Source organism: Chaetodon auriga, chromosome 17 (assembly GCF_051107435.1).
Source record: "Chaetodon auriga isolate fChaAug3 chromosome 17, fChaAug3.hap1, whole genome shotgun sequence".
In the NCBI taxonomy this organism is placed as follows: Eukaryota; Metazoa; Chordata; class Actinopteri; order Chaetodontiformes; family Chaetodontidae; genus Chaetodon; species Chaetodon auriga.
The window spans coordinates 7,563,633-7,586,236 of record NC_135090.1 but is presented as its reverse complement, the minus strand read 5'-3'; the positions used below and the strand labels follow the sequence as shown (position 1 = coordinate 7,586,236).

Sequence of the window (22,604 nt, the reverse complement as noted above, 5' to 3'; positions counted from 1 at the left end):
AGACTGATCCTTTTGGATCGTAGACCTGCAGGAAGTGATGCTGTGTTTGGACGGGGTAATTATGGGTTGTTTGTTTTCTTGAAGATGCTGGCTGGCTGGCTGCTTGTCAAGGCAGCGAGGAACATTCAGCAGGAGCTGCATGTGCACAGACTCTCGGGGTTTGAAACGTGCGCACACAATGTGCCCAGGCCTCTGTCCATAATGCTCGCTTAATAAGTTTGCAGGCTTATTCATCGTGTCTCTCCTTGTGTCACCCACTCAGTCACATGGGCACGAAAAATCATTTCATGAGGAAAAAGTGACAAAAGTGACGGGAGTTTTCATACGGAGTGCGGATATAAATGAGGCTCGAAGGCCTGAAATAACTGCACATAAAAGGTGTGTCCACACGGGAGCACACGCTGTTGCACTGCTGCTGGCACTCTATCAGTTTGTCTATAATCAGCACCACCGCACACAGGTTTGTGCAACCATAGCAGCAGGAGCTCAGTTTTAAAAGCTGACAGTAATATCTCCCTGAGTTGACATTTCACTGATTATTCATTTTGGATCCTAACCTTCGCATAAAAGTGTAACTTCACTCATTACATGAAAGCAAATTATGAATGAACATGGAGAGGTCTGTCCAGGACCGGCACCACTCTCTTTTGCCTCATACTATAGGTATCCATCACCACATGTCAGAAACCCCATAGAATTGTGTTCATTTTTCATGTGACAGTCCACCAGTGTAACGAGATGCATGCATCACCAACAGGCAGCTCCACTCCCCTCGAGTCTGGACCAAACAATTATAGTCTGGTTATGAGTGACTGATGATATTTACAGTCCGGAGATTTATTTTTACCACAGTTGGCAGCCAGGCTGACATTTGCACAATAAAAAGGAACAATATTTCGATGAATTCTGTGCAGCACAACTATACTGTTAAATGAAAGCAATATCTGTCTATCTACATATCTCTAAATGAGCCGAAATGATCAATGATCTGAAAGGTGCAGCCATTTTCACAGAGCTCCAGAAATTGTCAGTCTTTATGCAGCGAGAGCACTTCATCGCACCTCACAGCCTTCACATTACACCAAAGGCGTCGGAGTCTAATGATCACAGCATTTCAATTCTGACTGAGTGCATCAGGAAAGACTAACAGAGCCAGAGGTGGAGCTCGCCAGCTGGTTGGTTATTCTCTGCAGACACAGCACATGAAAAGCTGCCGATGTGATGACTTCTCTTCACCTCACGGAAGGAGTGAAACGGATCCAAAGACGCATTGAGACTTTGACATTGAGACTCATGCGAAGGCATCTCATCTGTGACATAACTGGGACTGATGCTGAAGTGCGACTGATTCATAAGATCCTGTAAAGCGGGTAATTTCTCTCTCTTCACTGAAGCTATTGATTCTGCATAACTAAATCTGGTCTCTGAGCCACAGCCTGTCACCAGGCACATTTCCATGCTTGTCCCAACCGTTTGTTTACATCGATTTAAAAGTACATCTGGGCCTTCCTCATCTGCATATTTACACATATTATTATATTTATATTATCCATTATTATCATGACAAATTCAGATCAATTTAAAGATCCCCCTCCACACGTGTATTAAGGCATTCATAAAAGGTCTCTAATGTGTCTCTGAGCTATAATAATCCTTAAAAAGGCAATATGTTGAATATTGGACCAGGATTGGCTTCCAAACGGATTTACGATGCCACAAATCTTGCTCTTAGACCTGACTCAGTTAGCACAGAGAAAATACACTCACTTTTTTTTACTTGTAATAAGGATGAATAAAAATAATAACTGTTGTGTCTTCATTACCTTAGAGTGAGCTCTTTGTATCTACAGAGGGAGCAGATCCTCTCCCATGGAGTCCGCCATGTTGCGCTGCCATGTTTCTACAGCAGCCCAGAATGGATGAACCACTGACCCTAGAGAGGGTCTTCCATGTTTTTCAGGAGTTTTGTGGCTACTGTACGTTCTCTAACATGTTATCACCCTACTAGGCAGTACCCCTCATCTATATGGAGCATTTTAGCATCTTGGTTCCCACATCACTATAATCAATATCATTTCCAACAGTGGGCATCTGTTTTCATCAAACAGTACCTTCCATGCACCAAATAATAAAGTTTGCAACTAGCTCAGCTGCTTAAGAGACAAATGTCCCCCCAGAAGTTGGTAGAGAACTAAAACAGAGCTAAAAGAGACTGAATAATATTAGATTATGATAATATATATAACCATTTGGGCTCCAAACAAATGCTAATGCTGCTCTGTGTCAGCTGGATGTATAAATAAGCAACTGGTGCTATGAAGTTCATGTAAATGAATAATACATCACTATGGTATGCACAACTTGTCTCCACTGCCCCCGAGTGGTCAAAGCTATTGCTGATTTTCCCTAATTTTGGGTTAAAATCCCCATGCTCTGGAACCTACACTGAACCATGCAGTCTATAGCCTAGCATCTTGTGTCAAACTGTCATGTACACTCCAGGGACCACTTTGTAACGCAGCTGAAATACCACTCGGGTGATGTTCTCAGACTTGACCAATCTCTATTCAGAGCAACAGCAGACATGATGCAGCTTCACAGGCTGAGTAATACTCACCATGACTAGTGAATTAACTTTATCTAATGTAAAATCAATGAAGTGCCCCTTTGAAAGAAAGCAATGGACACTTATTGTCACCCTCCAGACTATTTTAGTTTATTTGGAACAAACAAACAAAACAAAGAGCTTTCTGGCCTGAATTTCTACCTCGTGGCTGAGGAGCCTCTGTGGGTTTTTTATCAAAACAAGTCTGGGAAACATCCAAAAGGCCTTTCGCATATGTAAGATCATTAAAAGCAGGTGTCCTTCAGAACCAACAGGATGTGGCTGGGGGACAGGATGTGGCTGGGGGACACCCACAGATGTCCTTGCTACCAGCAACTGACATTGTAAATCCAACTTTATCTATGCTTCCACTACAATTCATTTGACTTTGAAGTGGATACATTGTCTTAAAACTGGCTGATTTGATCCCCATCTTTGCTGTCATTACACAAGGAATCCTCTATTCTCAAAATCTAAAGTCATCTCTGCGTCTCTGCTGCTTTATGATTTCCTGTTTAGCAGCAGCGTTGTGGCTGCCTGTTACAGCTTTGATGTCCAGTGCTCTCCAGCTGTGTCCTGCCTTCTTCACACTGCAAAAGTGTATTTTTTTTTTCCCCTCATCCATTTCCCTGCTTGTGCCCTGCTGCTGTTTGCTCCTTCTATTCCTGGTCACATAATTTGAGTTTCACAGGGTTATTTGTTGTTAAATTGCCATGGCTTCTGCTGTCTTCTATGTGATGCCTGTAATAACTGTTCTTTTTTGATACCCTCTCTCTCCTGTTTGCCTTCTCCCAGGCTGTCACGGCTAATGAAAATGTGCCTTTAATTGACTTGCTCTCTCTCTCTCTCTCTCTCTCTCTCTCTCTCTCTCTCTCTCTCTCTCTCTCTCTCTCTCTCGTCTGCTCTCTCTGGCAGTCCTTGGTTTCACATTGTGTGAGATGGGCAAACACACTGTTTCAGTAACACTCTGAGCAAGCCTACAGTGAAATTAAATGTACACACACACACACACACACACACACACACACACACACTCAATGTCAGATGAAAAAAGCGCCATCAGATGACCAAACAGTGTCTGTGTACTCTGAGACCAACTGCATGTGTGTGTGTGTATGTGTGGATGTGCATTACTGACATTGTGGGGACATAAATCGTTTTATGGGATTTAGGATGAAGAGTTGGGTAAAGGTTAGGTTTAGGCTGAGGTTAGGGTTAGGCAGGCAGTGGTTATGGTTAAGTCTCCAGGAAGTTAATATAAGTCTATATAATGTCCCCAAAAATGATGGAAACACAGCTGTGTGTGTCTGTGGTCTTGGTTGGACGTTGTCACAAAGAAGAGAGTAGCATCTCAGCAGGTTTTTGTGTGTGTGTGTGTGTGTGTGTGTGTGATGGGGGGCCTTGTTCCTTAAAACAGTTTTCATCAGCAGCTCTACTGACAGCCTGATGGCAGGAGTTCAGCCTTAACATTCAGCTCCACTGACGGTCAAATTAAATGCTCTGCTGACAGACGCACCCATCAACCCACATTTAAACCAGATAAGAACCATTGTAAAACCAGGGAGGTGCACACAGTGAGCATGATTCTCAGGAAGCAAGTGCAATAATGACTTATGGCTGACTGATTATTGATTATTGAACATACTGTCATTACACGCTGGAAAACAAATATGTTGGATGAAAAAGAGAAGTTAAAGATGGTTAGAGAGAGTTAAAAGGTGAAAAAGGAAGGAGTTGGGTTTGTAGATTCTTGACCAAGCAGTCTCAGTCAGGGGCAAAGGACCAGAGCATAGGAAGGATTAAAATGCTTGGTTTGTTACTGTGTAAAATAAACTAAAATCAAAGTGACATTTAGGCTCTAATCCCTCAGTTATCAAGAGCGGAAGAGAAAGCAGTCAGTGTCCAATTTACAAGAGAGGAAGGGAAAAACAGTCCGATGCCAAAGGTCAGCTGCGCCGCAGGTTGGCTGCTTCCTCAGAGTCCGTAGACAACTTTTAAATGTCACTTTATGGCAGTCGTCGCTCAGCCGTCACAATGGATTTGACTGCCAACACCCTTCAGTCTTCAGGAAGCCCAACTCTGCCTTAGGACTGCAGTGCCTGGCCTGCACACAGGGAGACTCAAAAGAAATGACAGGCAGCAATCTTTGCTGCATGTGGCACAAGCAGACTACAGCATGGAGGCAGGCACAGCCACTCACCTGCCTTCAATCAGCACCTGAATCACAGACACTGGCTCACAGCAGATGTGAAGTTCCCCAACCCCCCACCACACAAAACCAATCCCAGCCAGGGTCAATTAGTGTGAAGGTGACAACACAGGTTTAGCCAATTACAAAATCATTTCCAACTGCTGTGTGTAGATTTTTTCTCTGCCATTTTCACATGATAATTTTCATCTAATGAATCACTACAGCTCAACAGTTGCTGCTGGTGTCACCACCAGGAATACCAGTCACCACAAACACCAGGTTTAAAAACTCTGGTCTGCTGTGAAAGACAGCCAGCAGTATTCGGACGTTATTTATATGTAAAAGTGACATTGTCCAGCTTTCAAGGGAAAAAAATGCTTTTTCAATAGCACAAATGGCCATAAAGGGTTAATGTTAACAGGCCGCTTCTGTTAATGCACACTGACCTGCCAGAACCAGATAATCTACAGTCTGCTGCTGTGAGCATAGTGTCTGTGGATGGTGTTTCCCTGCCAGTCTGCCAGATTGATTCCCTGCACACACACACACACACACACACACACACGCACACGCACACGCACACACACACACACACACACACACACACGCACACAGAGCATCTACTATGAAAGCACAAAAACTAATCTGATTCACAGGACTAGCTACACCTTGACATTTCCAACATGTCAACATTGTCAATATTTGGTACTTTGCATATATTGTGAAAATATTGAAACTAATTAAACTAATACAGGTGAATAGAGAGGAGTAATGAGCAAACAGGTGGCAGTGCTGTCTGTCGCTGCAGTGAGAGGACTGTGGGTTAATGATAGGATCTGACGGCAGCACGTGCCTGGCGCAAACATGACATCGTCTCTCTGACACACTACCCTCATTCACTTTTTGAAACGCACATGACAACCTCATCACTCTCTCATTTGTGTGTGTGCTACCCCACACGGCTTACGTGCCCCAGCTCGTTTGTGTGTATTACATCATATGTTTGTGTGTGTGTGTGCACATGTGCGCGTGTAAGCCTGTGGGTCACACGGGTTTATGTGTCGACCCTAGAGCTCATTCTGGTCTGATCTGATTTCCTCCCTGCTGGCCGATGTGGAACAGTAGCCCAGATGTTGCAGAGATTACAACTCCCTGCAATGTTTGCGGGGGAGGCTTTGAGACTATTCAGGAAAATAAACACAACCAGAGAATTTGTACTGCACACAGACCCATTCCGCTCTATCCAGCCTCCTCTGTAGAGATAATCTCTATTTACAGATTTGCAGATGACAAATAAAAACTCATGTTTTGGGCAGAATGACCTATCATGTTACTACCAACAGAACAGGCACTAAAGTTCTGTCTGTCTTCTTAGGCCCTTCATGCTATACCCTTTAGCATGCATGTTAGCTGTTAAGCTAACAGTTATGTGTGATGCTTAAAACTTAAAAAGTTAAATGCTGCTCAACAATGTCTGACAGTTTGGGGGGAAAGTTCACAAAAGTCACATTCACAAGTAACACACAGAGCAAATGAAATAGCACCTTTGAAACAAGAGACATTTTCCCCTCGTGCAGACAAAGAAACTGTCCAGTTTTGAAGGGTGCAGCAGTTTGTGTTGCACATCCATAAAGTTGGGGGATTCACAAGAGGTGGATTTAAAAAAAAAATGAAGCAGCAGATGTAGAAATATCCTGACCTTTACTCTGTGGTATGGGTCAAGGTCCTAAAATGCTTGATCCTTCATTTCCCATAATGCAAATCGTTAGTGTCTCTTTATTAGACCCTCCTGGATAGATGTTACATTTTATTTACATTATGCAACTGTGCCAGTCCTAGATCAGCTACGGCTGAGTAATACTCTGAATGACAAATAAACTGATTTTTATGAGTAAATCAGTAGGATGCTTCTTTAAATTACTCATATACCATCAATGTGGCTATGTCTGCATGTATGTGTACAGAAAAAACATGGGGGATATGGAGGCTCTGTATCGACATCATATGGACTGTGGAAATGAAGCTGTTCATCTCTTTATCTGTCATCCTCAAACATAGAACCAAATCCATGATGTTTGAAATACTGAGGCCATGAGTCCAAATATACCCGAAAAAATTTGGACTATACCCACTAACCAAACTTAGTCATTTTTTCTGAGTATTTAAAGAAATTAGATTTCCTGTTTCCTGTTTCCAGTTTTATCCCCCAGATTTTTTTTTTTCCAAGCCTTCTCTACACTGCTGGGAATGCTATTCTGGTGGAGAACACTAAATCCCTTATTTTCTAATTTCTAATTGTTCTAGTTAGCTGTAAAGCAGTCAAACATATTTAGTCTTAAGACATCACAAGCCTTGAAAATCCAACGTGTAATATGTGTTTAGTCACAGAACACATGTAGTTATCCTGAAATATTACAGTGAAAATAACCCCAGTCTCCTCGAACATAGCTTTGACCTTCTCACACAATGCAGTGAGAATTCCTTTACTCTCAAAAAAAGCCTACTTTTGTCTGTTTTTCGGCTTGTATCATGATGAACATTAAGGGCTGCACAACTGACACCATACCTCATCCTACTGTCTCCAAACCTGTGCACAGATCTAGAAAAGGTTAACGAAAACAGGGACGCACATCACTCAATAAAAGCCAAGAACCAGACCTCAGACATCATTCACATGATTTTATTTTAATAGATCTCTATCATATACAGTACATACAGTACAATATGCTCAAGACAGATTTTATGGCACATCCATTTTTGTTGTACATTTTGCAGTCGCTGGTATTGCTGTGAGGCTACAGTAAAGTGACCATTTGATTCTGTTACGTAGGTAGTTACAGCAGGTGGATTGACCTTAGTGGGTAAGAATAAGGTTGCTACAGCAAAACACATGCACTGTCAAGTTACAGTATATATTCCTCTAGGGGTGGGTCACACATCCAGTTACACAGACCGATACTTGAGGGGGTGGTGTTGTTATGTTCTATTAAAACCCCTTTGTTGTTTTTGTCTTGGAATACGCTACAACAGTGGCTACCGTGATCCTGGAAAGCTACGGGATGTACATGGTTTAGGTTCCACCCAGTGGTCGTTCGCTTTGATTTTAAAGAGCTGCCGTTACACATATAACAATTCACTCTGTTTAGTTTCAGGTGAGACTGTAAATCTATTTGTTATTCGTCAGCAGTTAAACACATTTCCGGCTCTGGGTTCAACCGAAACCTTGAATATCCCGCAGGAGTGATGAATAATAGTGTATAAGGATCTAGTATTCAGGTTTCTACTGCAATACAACTTTACCATCAATACTACAGGTACAGAGTACTGCTAGGAGGTTATTCACATATGTACAAACTCTGCTGTGTAGCTGCGCAGAGACTTGACAAGTGGGTGTGCGTCTTCTTTCCGAGTCTGCAGAGCACGTTCGAGATAGAAAAATAAAACAGTGATAGACTACAAAATACTGTGTGCCACCATCATAGAGAAGTGCTGCTGTCCATTTTCACCCTGTTATTTGTCCTCACGTGAATGAAAACGCAGTCGTGATGTCACTCTTTCAGTCAAGAATAAAAAAACGGATAAAATGATTGTCTCGAAAAATAATTTAAAAAATAATGATATTAAAAAAACAGCATCAAGTGAAACAAAAGACGACATGTAACATGATACTAAAACTCACCAGCTCGTCAGCTTGCCACTTTATCAGCTTATCAGAGAGTGATTATAGGTGTGTGTGTGTGTGTGTGTGTGTGTGGATGTGTGGATGTGCACAACATGTGTACATACAGTATATAGAAGTGTGCAAGTGTAGGGATGTGAGCACCTCCTGCATGTGTTTCCAGACTTAATGTCTCTTACTTAAAAACACACCAGCAGGTTAAAACGTCCCCTTAGTGTCCCGTTTAATCTACTGAAAGTGCTTCACATACTTGGCATGGCACCCAGTCTCCTCCGTGGAGACTTTTTGCGTCTCTGAATGTGCAAGGCTGGCATTTGGACTTTCTCCCAGTTATTCAACATAAGTGTTAAATAATAGGAAGCAGCATAAAATGCACAAGTAACTTGAAATCATGAACCAGTGGTGACATGACTGCAACAAAAGCGAGATGATAAGGGATGTATTGACGAGAGTGGAGGAGTGTGGAGGTGCAGCAGCTGAGGGAGCGGCCGTCCGTCGAGCTCTAGATGACCTGGCAGCAGCTGTGTGGGGTGGGGGTACATAGCAGACCCTCCTTGGGGCTCCGGTGGATGTTGACGGACAGAGTCTTGTCGCTCAGAGGCATCTGCAGCACGCGGTTCTTCATGTTCCTGTGGTTCTCCCTGGCCAGGTCCAGTTCTCCCAGCCTCAGCGTGCCTGTGCAGGGGCCCTCCAGCAGCGGGTCCGCCAGCGTGTCTCCCAGCGGGGGCTGGTGGTGGTACAGGTTCCCCCTGGGTGAAGGGCCGCCCAGGAGTGAGACCTTATCCAGGCTACCGGTGGAGCCGCCCATGCACATCCTCCACATGGGACGGTCTTGGGTGTCCCCCCCACCGCCACCGCCGCTGCCACCACCACCTCCCCCTCCTCCCCCTGTCAGGTTGTGGAACTGAGAGCTCAAACACAGACTCATCAGCTTTAGGCTTTCCACCAGGCCGCTGGCAGCTTTGGCTGTTCCCTTGCCTTGACCTGAAACTGATCCAGGACTGGCACAGTTGGAGGGACTGCCCTGCCCTGACCCCCTTTTCTCTCTATCCTCTCTCCTCCCTTCTCTCTCATCCCCTTGTCCACCTAAAGTTACCGTATCTGGTTTATGGGGACTTTCTGTCTCATCATCACTAGTCTCTGAGCTGGGGGTGAAAACGGCAACCGGTGCTGTTACACCAACAGTTTTAGGTGATGACATGAGTGTTGACGGTGATGGTATTCTCGAGTTCAGATTGAGGCTGAGGCTGGGTTTGGGTGGGCCAAGTCCACGCAGCTCCCTCCTCTCCTCCTCTTCCTCATCCTCTTTATCTTCCTCATGGATCTGGTTAAGAACTGGGGCACTCATGCGGGACGTCAGCCGATTACCAGAAGACATTGATGATGATGTGGAAGAGGTTTTGCAACGAAGCACCACTTGAGCAGGTAGTGCGGAAGGAGACAAACATTTGTCTTCTTCCCCCTCTTCTTCCTCATCCTCCTCCACGCTGAAAAGACTGGGACTACGAGGTTTGCAAGGGCCCACTGAGGCCAGAGAGCTCAACCTGAGGGGGTTGGAGTGGGGCTTTACCAGAGGCCTGAGCCCCCTCTCCTGGTTCTGTCGAGCAGGCTGCTGCTGGCTGGATGCTGGGGTGTGGTTCTCTTGCCGTTGGCTGAGGTCCAGCAGAGCTGTTTTGGGTCTGGGGCCTTTGTGGAGGCTCTCAGCACTGCGGGCAGGGGACTGTGGGCCCCCAGGGTGGGAGATACCAGGACCCCCCAGGCCATCACTGACATCCTGATGAACATCCACTCTGGTGGGCCAGGACTGCCTGTGAAGCATTAAACACACATAACAGAAAGTTTAGTGGGTTGAACAGAATTAGTAATCCTGTATTTATATGTTTAGACTTTGACATTTTTGAAGATTTTTTGAAGACAAAAAAAAGCACTTCAAAGAAAAAGCTCCGCATTTTGGGAAATATATTCTGCTGTTTTGTTTCCAAGAGTATGGGAATATTGATATCTATAGACCTCTCATGTCTGTAACTAACTAAGCTAAGCTAATCACCTTCTGACTCCAGCTCTGTACTGGTACTCTGTACCAATAAATGAATAAATAAATAAAAAGAACAATAAATGTGTAATTAGTGAGCTAGTGCTAGTGCTGGTTACATCTGAGGAGAGTCGGGCTTTATCCCATATTTCCAGTCTTCATGGTAAGCTAAGCTAACCGGCTGCTGGCTGTAGCTTAACGTTTACCATACAGACATGAGAGTGGTATCAGAAGAAGAAAGTGTACATAAACTGACAGAAACATCACTTTCTCTATTTAAATGTATGCTACATTTGAACAAGGATGTTAAATGACAACATTTAATATTCTATTGTGTTTGAGCACTTTTGTTTTCCATTCATTGAAAATCCAATACATGCTAAAGATGGAAAAAAGGTATCTGCATCAGCTGTGTAAAAGCTGGAACTTGCAATGAATTTGCACGTCGTGAACACACTTAACCAGTTGAGATAGTTAACATGACTTATTGGCTGGCTAATTACAAATGGGCAGTCCTGCCTGGTGTAAACAGAGGGAGCATGGGAGCATGAATACAGAGCAGATAGTTAATATCCCATCATCGCGTTTTTTGTTGCTGATGTTCAATATTTCAGCATTAGTCCCTTAGCTGTTAGCTTTTGGCCTGCAGCCACTTTTGTTTCTATGAATAGGGGGCTAAACGCCAGATATATAGCTGCTAATGCTAAAAAGCAAAAGGGTCAGACTGCTTTCACTCAATATAAACATGCATCTGAAAATGCATTCAAATTCTGAAAACTTTGCTTTAAAATTTTCTGTCATTCCAATTTCAGTCTAAGCCAATGTGTTTTTTATAAGTTTCACTTCCTCAATAAGGAAAATATAAGCTCTTTTCTGCTTTGCCTCAAGATATTTTTGGTTTTGAATCCCTCACAATGTTACTGATGTGCACCCTCTCTTCTATTCTCAGTCTGTCCTTCATTCTCCCCCGAAAAAAAAAAAAGACTCCATCTGTCCATCTGCTGTCAAACTTGACTTCTGGAAACTGACAGGACGCAGCACTGCAGAGGCAGCACTCTGTCTGTCTCAAGAAACGTTTGTGTTTGTGTGTGTGTGTGTGTGTGTGTGCGTGTGTGTGTGTGTGTGTGTGTGTGTGTGTGTGCGCGCACGAGTGTGCATGCATGTGTGCGTGTGCGTGCGTGTACCTGAACTGGGCCTTGCTGGGGCTGGGCGATCGTGTCTGGCTGTGCTGCTCCTTCTCTTGCCTCTCTCTCAGCATCCTCTCAGCCAGCAGGAAGTATGTAGCTGTGATGTGGTTGTACTGATTCGACTCCAGAGCCCTGAGAAGATGGAGAGAGAAACCACTTTGAGAGAGAGAAACTCACACACAGGTACGCACGCATGCCAACACTAGTATACAGACACACACATATCAACAGACAGATCGGCACCAAGCCCTGACCGTGAGTCAAAAGGAAGTGACGGGGGTAGAGATTTAATTTGACATGGCAACAGCTCAGGATTGACGGCCAGCTGGTTGTTAATGGCAATTAAACTGTTGATGACACTCAATTAAGCTGCGGTTGAACTCGTGGACCATGGCAAATTTTTGAAGATTACACAGGAAAGAATAGCTGCATGTTAATTTATGTGTGTGTGTGTGTGTGAGAGAGAGGGACACATACTCAGTTATGGTGTCTCGATCTGCGATGCCGCCCAGCACCATGCGCTGGATGATGGAGCCGTGCTCCTCCTCTGACAGGCTGCGATGGGACACCAGAGGGGTGGACAGCTTGGTGGCTGGGGAGGGGTCGACACCTTGAAGCCATTCGTGGCCCTCGATCTCGTCTAGGGTGGCTCGTTTCTTGGGGTCCCTCTGCAGCATGCGGTCTATAAGACTGGAGGAAGTCACAGAAACATCTGGTCAGTACTCTCACTGCCTTGAGATACACATATATTGGTTGTACAAGTTAGCAGGTAGTCACACATTGATGACCGATCCAGTAATTGTGAAGACTGAGTGAAGCAGCCGGTGCAAATCAGCTTCAATGCTCTGCCTGAACTAATTTAATGCTCCATAAATGAGGCCAAAAGTTTGAAAAAACTCCCAAATTTTGATAAAGCAGAATTAGACAATGAAGGGTTAATCCTGTAAACAAGGACCCACCTTTAGCATTTGTTGCAATCTAGCTAAGACAGGTTATGCAACTAACACCAGCGGCTGGATCATTCACACGAAATAGGAAGACACGCCATTTCCTCAAGGCCACATGGGTGAACAATGTGTCGAAGGGTTCAAACAAACAATGCATGAACAGGATGTGCGGCAGTGTTTGAAGCATGTGCCCAAGTCAACATAAACTAATGACGCTGTGTCCAAAAACAACACGTTTTCAAAGCTAGAGCCACTCAAAAAGTGCACAACACCTATTCTGCCCTCTCTGCCTTGATGCATCGTAAAAAAAAAAAAAAACCCTCACAATGTTAAAAATAGAAAGGCCGATTTTAAAGGGTGCATTAGATACACTTAACGCAGCACTGCATCTCTGGCGGAGCAGCTGACTGCAGCACCGAGCAAAAAGCAGGACGACAAGGAAGCAGCAGAAGAGAGGCCGGTCCTCTTTTCTTCACACATCTACAAACATGAAATATGCAGCACCAGCAGAGTACTCCGTCCATCTGTGTGGGTATGCACGTGCGTGTTACTCACTCTCGGCATGCATGGGAGATGTGTGGAGGGACTGTGTATTTACAGTCCATGATCATAGTCAGCGTCTCGCTGTCGTTCGCCTCCTGGAAGGGGGGCTGACCGCAGACCAGCATGAAGAGGATCACCCCCAGACTCCAGATATCTGCAGAGACACAGAGAGAACACTGTCTGCTCATACCAAAACATCTTTGCATGTCACGTAATATGAGAACTAAGTGTGAATTTTTTAAGGAGGGTGGCCACAGAAATGTAAGAAATAAGGGTGACTGACACCAAAGTGAAGCACACATGTCCTTTCTGTTTAGTGACCTAGATCTAAAAAAACAAGAGCTGTCTCCCCCCACCTCAAATGAAGCATGAATCATATTCGATCAGAGCCATTTCCATAAATATGTACTGGCTTAGGACACATCTGTCTAACCAGGGATGAAGCTCTGCACTGCTGCCTGCCGCCGGCGTCATGCTCGACACACGCACGCACGCATGCACTCCCACACAAACACACGGTTGTAGGAAAGTGGGTTAACGTGTTCATCCCTCAAGCTTCATACAAATGCTAATTTCATGGAACAGTTCTCTTGGTCCGATTATCCATTTTAAAAGAGCAACTTTTTGCTCTGGGCATTCTCCGTCGCTCTGGTCAGCAGGATGGTCCACTGACACACATTCTGCCTGATGCGTCATTCCCATTCAAGCTAAGGGGGCACACGCCGCACCAGATTTCTCATATCTGGATCTGTTGATATTTTTATTTTATTTCAAATATCCTTTTTTTTTTACTATTATTTGTTGTAGTTATGATCATGTTAAAATTTTCTTCTTTTTTAATTATAACTCATCATTAAAAGCCATATATCACCTTTTCCTGTGGCACTGCTTTCTTCCAAAAGTTGCATAATGAAATCAGGTGGCCTGTGCACCTGCACTCACACAGAGACGCCAGCTAAAGCCTGACAGCGTGCTGCTGAAGTGATTAGCAGAGCATCAATCCCTTTTTCAAACGTGTGAAAGCAAAATGCGATTAGTTATACACACTTATTTGCATTTGAGAAATACAGGCGTGTTTTGCATACGTTTGACGGCAGTGGAACAAGCTGTGGATGCAACACTGAGGTATCAGCCATAAAACCAAAACAATAAGCTCAAAGATGCTAAAATTATCAGTTAAGGTGAAGGGAACTGCAGAGCTGGGTGATGATTCTTTGTGGGTTTGTCAACATGACATTAAATATAGTAATCTGATAAATTGCTAATTTAAAAATGTTGATGAGTGCAGCTTTATGGCGCTTTTCTTTTTCTGAGCCGACAGCTGCGGCTTCTGTTCGGAGATCACCATCACTACCACTACCGTGTGACTTTCTGTCTTTGAGATCTTCTCTTGCCGTGGCTGCTAAGGCTGCACAGGCCAGATATCAGTTAAGAATATTAACAAATGTAAAATACTTCACTTCCTGTGAAGCAGATGACTTTTTCTCCAAAGACAGAACAAACAAATATCAGTGACAACCTCGTGTAGCTCGCATCATATAAAGACTCATTCTGTAAAAAAGAAAAAAGGGTGGTAAACTGAGTTTAAGTGGGTTTATCCTCCTCTACATCCCTGGTGATGTCTTCACATTTCTTCAAATCTGCAGTTTGCCAGGATACGCTGGAGATTTCAATCTGGTAAAGTAAACGTGCCAGTTCACTGTGGGTGGCGAGTATTTATTGCTCTGCGGCTGTGAAGGAGCGTCTCATACTGCTGATGGAGGGAGTAAACGCTGCTGCAGTCCCCACCACCATCTTACCCATAGCCAACGTATCCTAGCAACCGTGACCCTGCTCCTTCATTACTTGCGTCAGCGGTCCACCAAACTTCCTTCCGCGATAACTTTATTTATAAACCAGATGGCGGACACATCTCTGGGTAACACCGCTCACATCACTGCACATTAGCATCACTTGAGCTAATGACGCCGGCTACTTATTGGCAACAGCTGGGAGTGTAAACATGCCTTTCTGCTGTCCTGCATTGCATTTTAACACCAATTGCTTCCCTGCGATAACCAACAACCTCTCCCTTGCGTCTTGACACTGTTAACCCCGAGGCTGAGTCGGCCAAGTTCTGCATCCTGTCCTGCTGATCATTATGCAACATCTTTTTCTTAAAAAAAAAAAAAAAAAAACACTTGTGCATGATCATTATGCACAGATATGCTCTGAATTATGCATGTGCCCAGGATATGTTCTTTGTAATTGCTATTAGGTAAGTTCTTTTTTTTTTTTTTTTTTTTTTTTTTTGAAGTGTAGCTTGTGCTTCTTGAAGAGGAAGCAGAAATCTATATTTAAATTTCCATTTACTGGAGACAAAAAGGAGAGAGCCCACGCACTGCATTACATCAAGGCGCAGGCATCTTTTCATAGCGCTTATTAGTCCATCATCTGCTCCCTTAAGTGCACAAACATGCTTGCACTGTGTCAAATCGGCCACTTCCTTCACATTTTCAGCACATTTCCCACACTTTGGATTACTCTGTCCTAAAAATTCCTTTTGCTCACTCACTGTTTGTCTTTAACCATGTGTTTCTATTCTTCAGAGGCCGGAGTTTGGACTGCTGGTAAGACAAATTGGGAGCTGGGAGAATATGATGGGAGTTTTTCACAATTTTTTTTGACATTTTATGGACCAAATGAGTAATTGAGCAAACAAACAGATAAATCAATACAGAAAATGATTTGTCTTTGCAGCCCTAGTCCTGATGCTGAAGCATGTGAGAGAATGATGAAGTTTTCTGCTGGTAAAAGCACTTGACACCTTGGATGAAAAAATAAATGTGGCTTTTTCTCTGCTTTCTTTTTTTTGTAGTTTGGAACATTCAGCTCTTGCTAATTGGCTCCTTCTGTACGCTGTGCAGGCCTGACTACTGGTGCAACATTCCCCTCTCTATTTTGGATCACGTTTCATCTCAAATTATTTTCAGCACTTGCTCAAAAGAGCAGCAAACTCCGCACAGGGCCGACTCGAGGCCAGGACAGCCTCTTTATCTCTGCAGCAGACCGGGCTCGCCGCCACCTGGCGCGTCACCAGCAAAACTCAGCACCCTACAGACTGTCAGCAGGTACCTTGGCAGCGACGTGATCCCAGGCCACGTTACCTCAAAGCCCTGAACGTCAGGACTGCTGGCCTCCATTCAGCCTCCACATCAAACTGCACCGCTGATAGAATCACACGATATTACATCCCGGCTGGGTGGATAATCCATGCAATCAAAACATTATCATCTCAGCTGAATGAACAATAGCACACAGGCTGTATGAAGCCTCCGTGGGATGGAACACATGCACACACATGCACTAAAAATGTCCACTAATGTCTGATTCGTCATCTGGGTCAAATGCTCAGACGGGCTTTTACAGGACAGCTGACCTCACATGTACAGCCACCCACACAATCCTCCAAAACCACACATGCAGTCAAATAACAGAGACTATTATTACTCCACTCTCAATATTTGGGAGCATCTGCTCGGTACAAAAGAGACTGAGATGGAGCGAAGGCAGACAGAAGAAAATAGCCACTGCATATCCACTCAGTCAGAAAAATAGAAAATGCTTCTCCCTTGCTCTGACGCAGTGGCCTCTGGGTAGACAGAGGGCCTACTGATGCTTTCTCTCACTCTTCCCTTCTCTCTTGCCGTTTTTTCCCCCTACGCTTCTTTCCCCCCTCAATCTGCACGCCTCTGTTTCATTTCTTTTCCATTACATTTTAATCTAATACCTAAGCTGTGGCTCAGCGAGGATTGGTACCACTATCAATGGGAGAGACGATGGCCGGGCTGCTTGAGGTTTGTGTACACTGCAACCACAGAAGAAGAGAGTGGTGAGAAGTGTGGGGAAACCAATTTCAGCCCAATCGGATATCAGATTTTATTATACACAGTAAGGCCAAGATTGTCAATGAACGCAAACTGCAGACACGAATAAACTGCAGGTGTAGGATTGCGATTTCCTGGATTAGGTTATGGTGTAATTTCCAAAGAATGATAACACCTTCTGAACTTTGAGCAGTTCCTCTCCTTCTAGATGATAAAGCTGACAGTGTGCCATCCAAAGTACTGTAGGTCAACGGTCCCCAACCACCGGTTGTTTTTATTTGTTTCTATGCCGGTCCGTCAAATTATTGCTTTAAGTGAAACCGGTCCGTGGCGCAAAAAAGGTTGGGGACCACTGCTGTAGGTTATATAGTGCAGTGTATGCATAGATATCAGTAGGTCATATCAACAGATAAAGAGTGTGTGAATGTGAAAGTGTCAATCAACCAAGGTGATATACAGTAGAGGACAGCCTGTACCATGGCCTGTTGCTGGCAACACACACTGGACTACCGACTGAGACAGTGTCCTGTTCCAGTAAAGGTAAAAGCTGTAATAACTGCCTTACTTTGATAAATCAACATGGATCACTCCCCGCTACACAAACCAGAACTCCCTTGCATCAGTGCTTTAGACTTACCCACAGCAGGAGCGTCGTACTCGTCCCCCAGAAGTATTTCAGGTGCGGAGTAGGCCAGCGAGCCGCAGGAGGTGTTGAGTTTTTTCCCGGGCTGAAAGCGGTTGCTGAAGCCGAAGTCGGTGAGCTTGACGACGCCCTGCTTCTCGAAGAACACCACGTTCTCGGGCTTCAGGTCCCTGTGCACCACATGCAGCCGGTGACAATAGGAGATGGCGTGGACAATTTGAGCGAAGTAACACTTGGCCACCTTGAAGAGGGGAGACAGAAATGATAGAAAGCAACAGCAATGAATCTCAGTGTAATAAGTATGTTGGTAAGTGAGCTTGTGGGACAGGCTATCTCACTGTGTAACAGCAAGTGGACATAAAAAGTCCACACGAAGCCACTGTTCCCTTTGCACAGTTTGAGAACATCTCATCCTTTTTCCCCTGCTTAACTCGTAGCGTGTCGTCTTTCAATGTCATGCAGTTGCCTCCTGGTGTCTGGAATTTATTAACTTTAAAAAATCTGCATGCGCAACGCATTGGTGAGCTTCTAACTACCTTTGAACTGTCCTTCACTGGATTTCCCCAAGACAGCCTCAACTAAAACCAAAAAAAGAACTACATTCAAGTTCTGTTCCCTGAAGACTTTAACGTCAGCCATTCTCATCCAATTGCAGGAGGACACTTATTCAGGTATGAACCTTCACCTGCCAGTTGAAGGATCGAGCATATGCAACCTACTGGTTGCCATGCTGCCGCTCACCTCCTCAGTGAGGCCTCCGTCATGCTTCATGATGCAGTCATACATATCTCCTCCATCTCCCAGCTCCAGGATGAGGTAGAGCTTGGTGGCCGTGTCGATGACCTCGTAGAGGCGCACCACGTTGGGGTGCTGCACCATCTTCATGCATCGCACCTCCTGGAAAAGGTGGCCCCGCGCCACCGGGTCCAGCTTAGTCTTATCTATCACCTTCACGGCAACCTAGACGAGCAGCATAGTGAGAAAAAACTGATGATAGACATCTGCCCCAGCCTCCAACTATTGCAGGTATTTAGTGTTTAGTCTTATCAGGTTGGGAGCGCCTCTAGAAACAACACAACCTCTAAAACACTCATAAAAGCTAAGATCAACACAACATATTGGCAAATCAATCCACCATTCATCACAGACATTACTCAGATGTCTACAAGTGTTACCACTAACCCATTTTTGATATGTCTGTCTCTAAGGGTGAGGCTGAAATCTATTTAAAGCTATCTAAATATGAGGAAATTCAACTGGCATCAAAGCATTGCACTTGCATGTACAGACATGGGCGAGCATACCTTTTCCCCAGTGAACACATGTCGGGCCAATTTGACCACAGCAAAGTGTCCACGGCCCAGCGTCTTGTCCAGGTCATACAGCCCGGCGATCTTCCCATCATGATGGCGTTTGAGGCCCGCCATGGCTGCTGGTGGACGGGGGAGGGAGGAGCTGCCTTCTGTTGCCTGCTGGTCTGCGGTCAGTTCTCCATCTCCTCTTGAGCAGGCTGAAGCTGGGTGAGGTTTGTGTCAGCGGTTCGGTTGATTCTAGACCAGCTGTGGGCCTCTCGAGGTAGCTTGTCCTGCTGTGATCAATTCAGCTCCATCTTCTCGTGATCTGAGAATGGTGCAACAAGAGAGAGGGGGAAGAATTCACTCACACTGATAATGTAACACGTCGCTGAATTACCAATGTCATATGTCCTTTATCAAGTCTAGATGCTGTAACTTCCAGAGAAACATGAGAAACACCTGATGTGATGTCAGAGTGTGAGTGAACGAGCTAGCTAGTGGGCATGATTTATTCATTTTCATCTGCAATGTTGGCTGTTTAACAATGAAGGCAACAACTCCCATGATCCCACGCTACCTCACGACGTCATCAAACTCCATTTTTGTTTCATTGTTTTGACCAAGGGACCCCTCATGGCAGAAATCAAATACTGTGGGTTGAAGTGCTGACAAGACATTTCAGCACAGCATTGATAAAGGGAAATCCCACAAGATGACACATTGATATTCAATTAACAAAGATCCCCAACTGAGAAAAGGAGAAAATTCTCACATTTGAGAACCTGGAACCAGCAAATCTTCAGCATTTTTCATGCTTAAATGATTATGAAAGTCTAGCCGATTAACCTTCTGGTGATCTACTTATCAACTGATCAGCCCTAGTTAATACATTGCATCATTCTAATCATCCTCTGCGACATTTCGAATTGTGTCGTAATCAGTGTTGTCTCATTGGATGTTTTTCGTCTCTCATGGGTGACGAAACTCTCCCGATCTCAATCAATTCATGTCAAACACCACCATGCTCACATCTGACCCTCTGCTCTGTTCACTAGAAACAGCTGTCGTCATACAGCGTGTTGCTTCATGGCCCTGATTTTGAAACAAAGCCTCCAGGCAGGGACTTGCATTCCTCTTCCAGGAATCTACCTGCACGTCAAGAGCCCAGAGATGGCAAAAAGAGACACCGTGTACAGGCAAAGAACATTCCTGGGAGGTGATCCTCACCTAGGTGTGCCCCACTCACCTGGACTGACAGAGACAAAAGGAAACCATAATAACCGTCGCCAGGGAACACACCTAACAACATCACCAGATAGAGTAAAATGGAAAAAAATAAAACCGTCTCCAACCCACCAGCAGTCTGCGTTTGCTCAAACGAAACTATGAAAGCCCAACAAGCTCTTTGTGGTTTCTATGTGATCCTCACTTGGAGGATTGTACCTGTGAGAAAAGAATGAGTCATTTTTCTTTCAACAGGAAGGTGACATCTCAATCTGTCTCTGCTGCCTCGCTCACTTTTGTATGTTTGGTATGTTAATTGCAAAGCCAGCCGCTCTTCTAGGCTCTCTGACATGTCAGCACAGTACAGCGGCGTTCCGGTCAAACACACCTCGAGGTTGATTGCGTAACAATCACGGTGCTGGCGGTGTATTGATTTTACGAGGCAGTAGTGTGCATGTGTGCACACAAACACACACATGAGGTCAAGGACCTGTTATGATAGCTGCTAAACTCTCACAGCCTCTGAGAATCAAGATGTGACCTCTCTGGAAAATCAGTTTCCTGGTGATATCAATGAGTCAAAGGTACCCAAGTTAGGTCACAAGCTTCACATACATCATTATCTTCATCATTATTATTATTACAGATTTTATTCCATAAGCAAGAAAGAAAAGGCTAAAAAAAAATAACATAACATTTTTTTTGACCACTCAGAACACACTTGTGGCCCCTTACAAGGGTCCAGATCCCCAGGTTGGGAACCACTGCTTACAAATACAATACAAATGTGCCAGGAAACACTACACATCACTGGAGGAATATTACAGTGACACCACAGGATTTTAGTGTCACCTAAAGTGCTGTACAGATATGAGAAAACAGGGGCCATAGAGTGATTTTTCAGTAGGATTCAGTATTTTTACTTTCACACACTGATTATGTGCAGCCTGTGCACAAAGAACATAAACACGTTTCTTCAGCACTGACACCTACGCTGTAGGACCATAATAAGTCACTACACAGCACCACGGGACACTTCAAGTCAATAGATGGAGACAGTAGGAGTATTAGTAGCATCATGTGTATCATCTTTCAATATCAAAACGTTGCGTTCAAACTGCGCTGACCGCTCTCCACTGCATCAGCTATATTATATATAGGTGCTGCTGTCCATATGGGACCCCCCTCGTCCCCCTGTGCTGTCAACATGCCTGCTGGCTGCATCCACAATAACATGACAGTGCAGTGCAGCCTGCGCCAACAGCTCTCACATGAAAGCGGTGAGGACACGGGCAGCATGCTCAAATGCGCCTCGAAGGATGCGCATTCAAGAAAAGTCCCCGATTGAAATCCAGCGAACTTGACACATTTTACTACACGGGCCCTCAGCTCCAGCCTGCATGCGCTCCACCAGCCCCACTTACCACAGCGCCAGCCGTCCTATCTGTTCCCTTCAACCGTGCGGGAGTGTGCGGGGCTCCGGGCGGTGAGCGGCGGCTTTCACCGAGGCTGAAATCCTCCGGCGGTCAAGTAAACGCTCGGTACCGAGTGACAGCAAACCGGCCAACGATTAGTCCAATGAGTCCCTGTGTAAGTCTGTCACACTGTCAACTCAACCTCCCTCTTTCTCTCCCCCTCTCCCTCTTGCTCTTTCTGCTGCGTCAAACACACACGTAGCAGGGTAGAACAGGAAGTGTCGCTTTCAAAATGAAAGCAATATCCTTTAGTCGTTCCAGTTCAGTAGTATGAGATGGATCTATTTTAAAGAATTTTTGGGCTGTAAAAAGCAATTATTAATTTTACGGTCCGACTGTTTTTTCAAATACTGTTTCTAAGTATTATTGAGATATGATTTTTTGGGGGGATTTGTCTAATAATCTGATATGTAACTTTGACCTTTTACTTTGGATTTCATCTTCTTTCCTCACTTGCTTGTCATACCTATTGGACCTCAGGAAACTAACCACCTCAACAGATAATTAATTGCTGATCAGTGTGCTTGCATGTGACACTTTCTAGAATTTTGTTCCTCAAATATTACACCTTTGGAAGAATGTTGGGGAAAATAAACAGAATTCAGTTGAAGGAATCCCATTTGATTGAATACATAAGTATGTGTACATTCCTGAATTCAACGAGCTAAATTATACAATTACATAACAATTAACACAGAGGTACAGAGGTAGAACTTGTAAAATATAGTTTTCATTTCATTTTGTCTTTAGCTTTAAGTAAGAACAGCTTCAAGAAAGAAATAACTCTAAAACTGTGAGCAACGAACCAGCTGTGTGTTTTCTGTCTCAGTCTATAGGGTAAATGAAGCTAATGGCGTCAATATGTCAGTATTCATATTTTATTTTATTTTTTTTTGAAGATCCTTGAAAACGTCAAG

At 44.4% G+C, this 22,604-nt stretch overlaps 1 protein-coding gene across 1 annotated transcript; it reads right to left on the bottom strand.

Annotated features, from left to right (window-relative positions):
- Window positions 1-7,455: 7,455 nt before the first annotated feature.
- LOC143335341 (SNF-related serine/threonine-protein kinase-like) lies at window positions 7,456-21,881 on the bottom strand. Its single transcript, XM_076754693.1, has 8 exons — window positions 21,637-21,881; window positions 18,998-19,313; window positions 18,435-18,653; window positions 17,688-17,934; window positions 13,197-13,338; window positions 12,172-12,384; window positions 11,692-11,826; window positions 7,456-10,283 (listed from the first exon to the last, which is right to left on the bottom strand). Exons 2-8 carry the CDS (start codon window positions 19,118-19,120, stop codon window positions 8,978-8,980), a joined length of 2,385 nt encoding a protein of 794 aa, XP_076610808.1. The 5' UTR covers window positions 19,121-19,313; window positions 21,637-21,881; the 3' UTR covers window positions 7,456-8,977.
- Window positions 21,882-22,604: the final 723 nt, after the last annotated feature.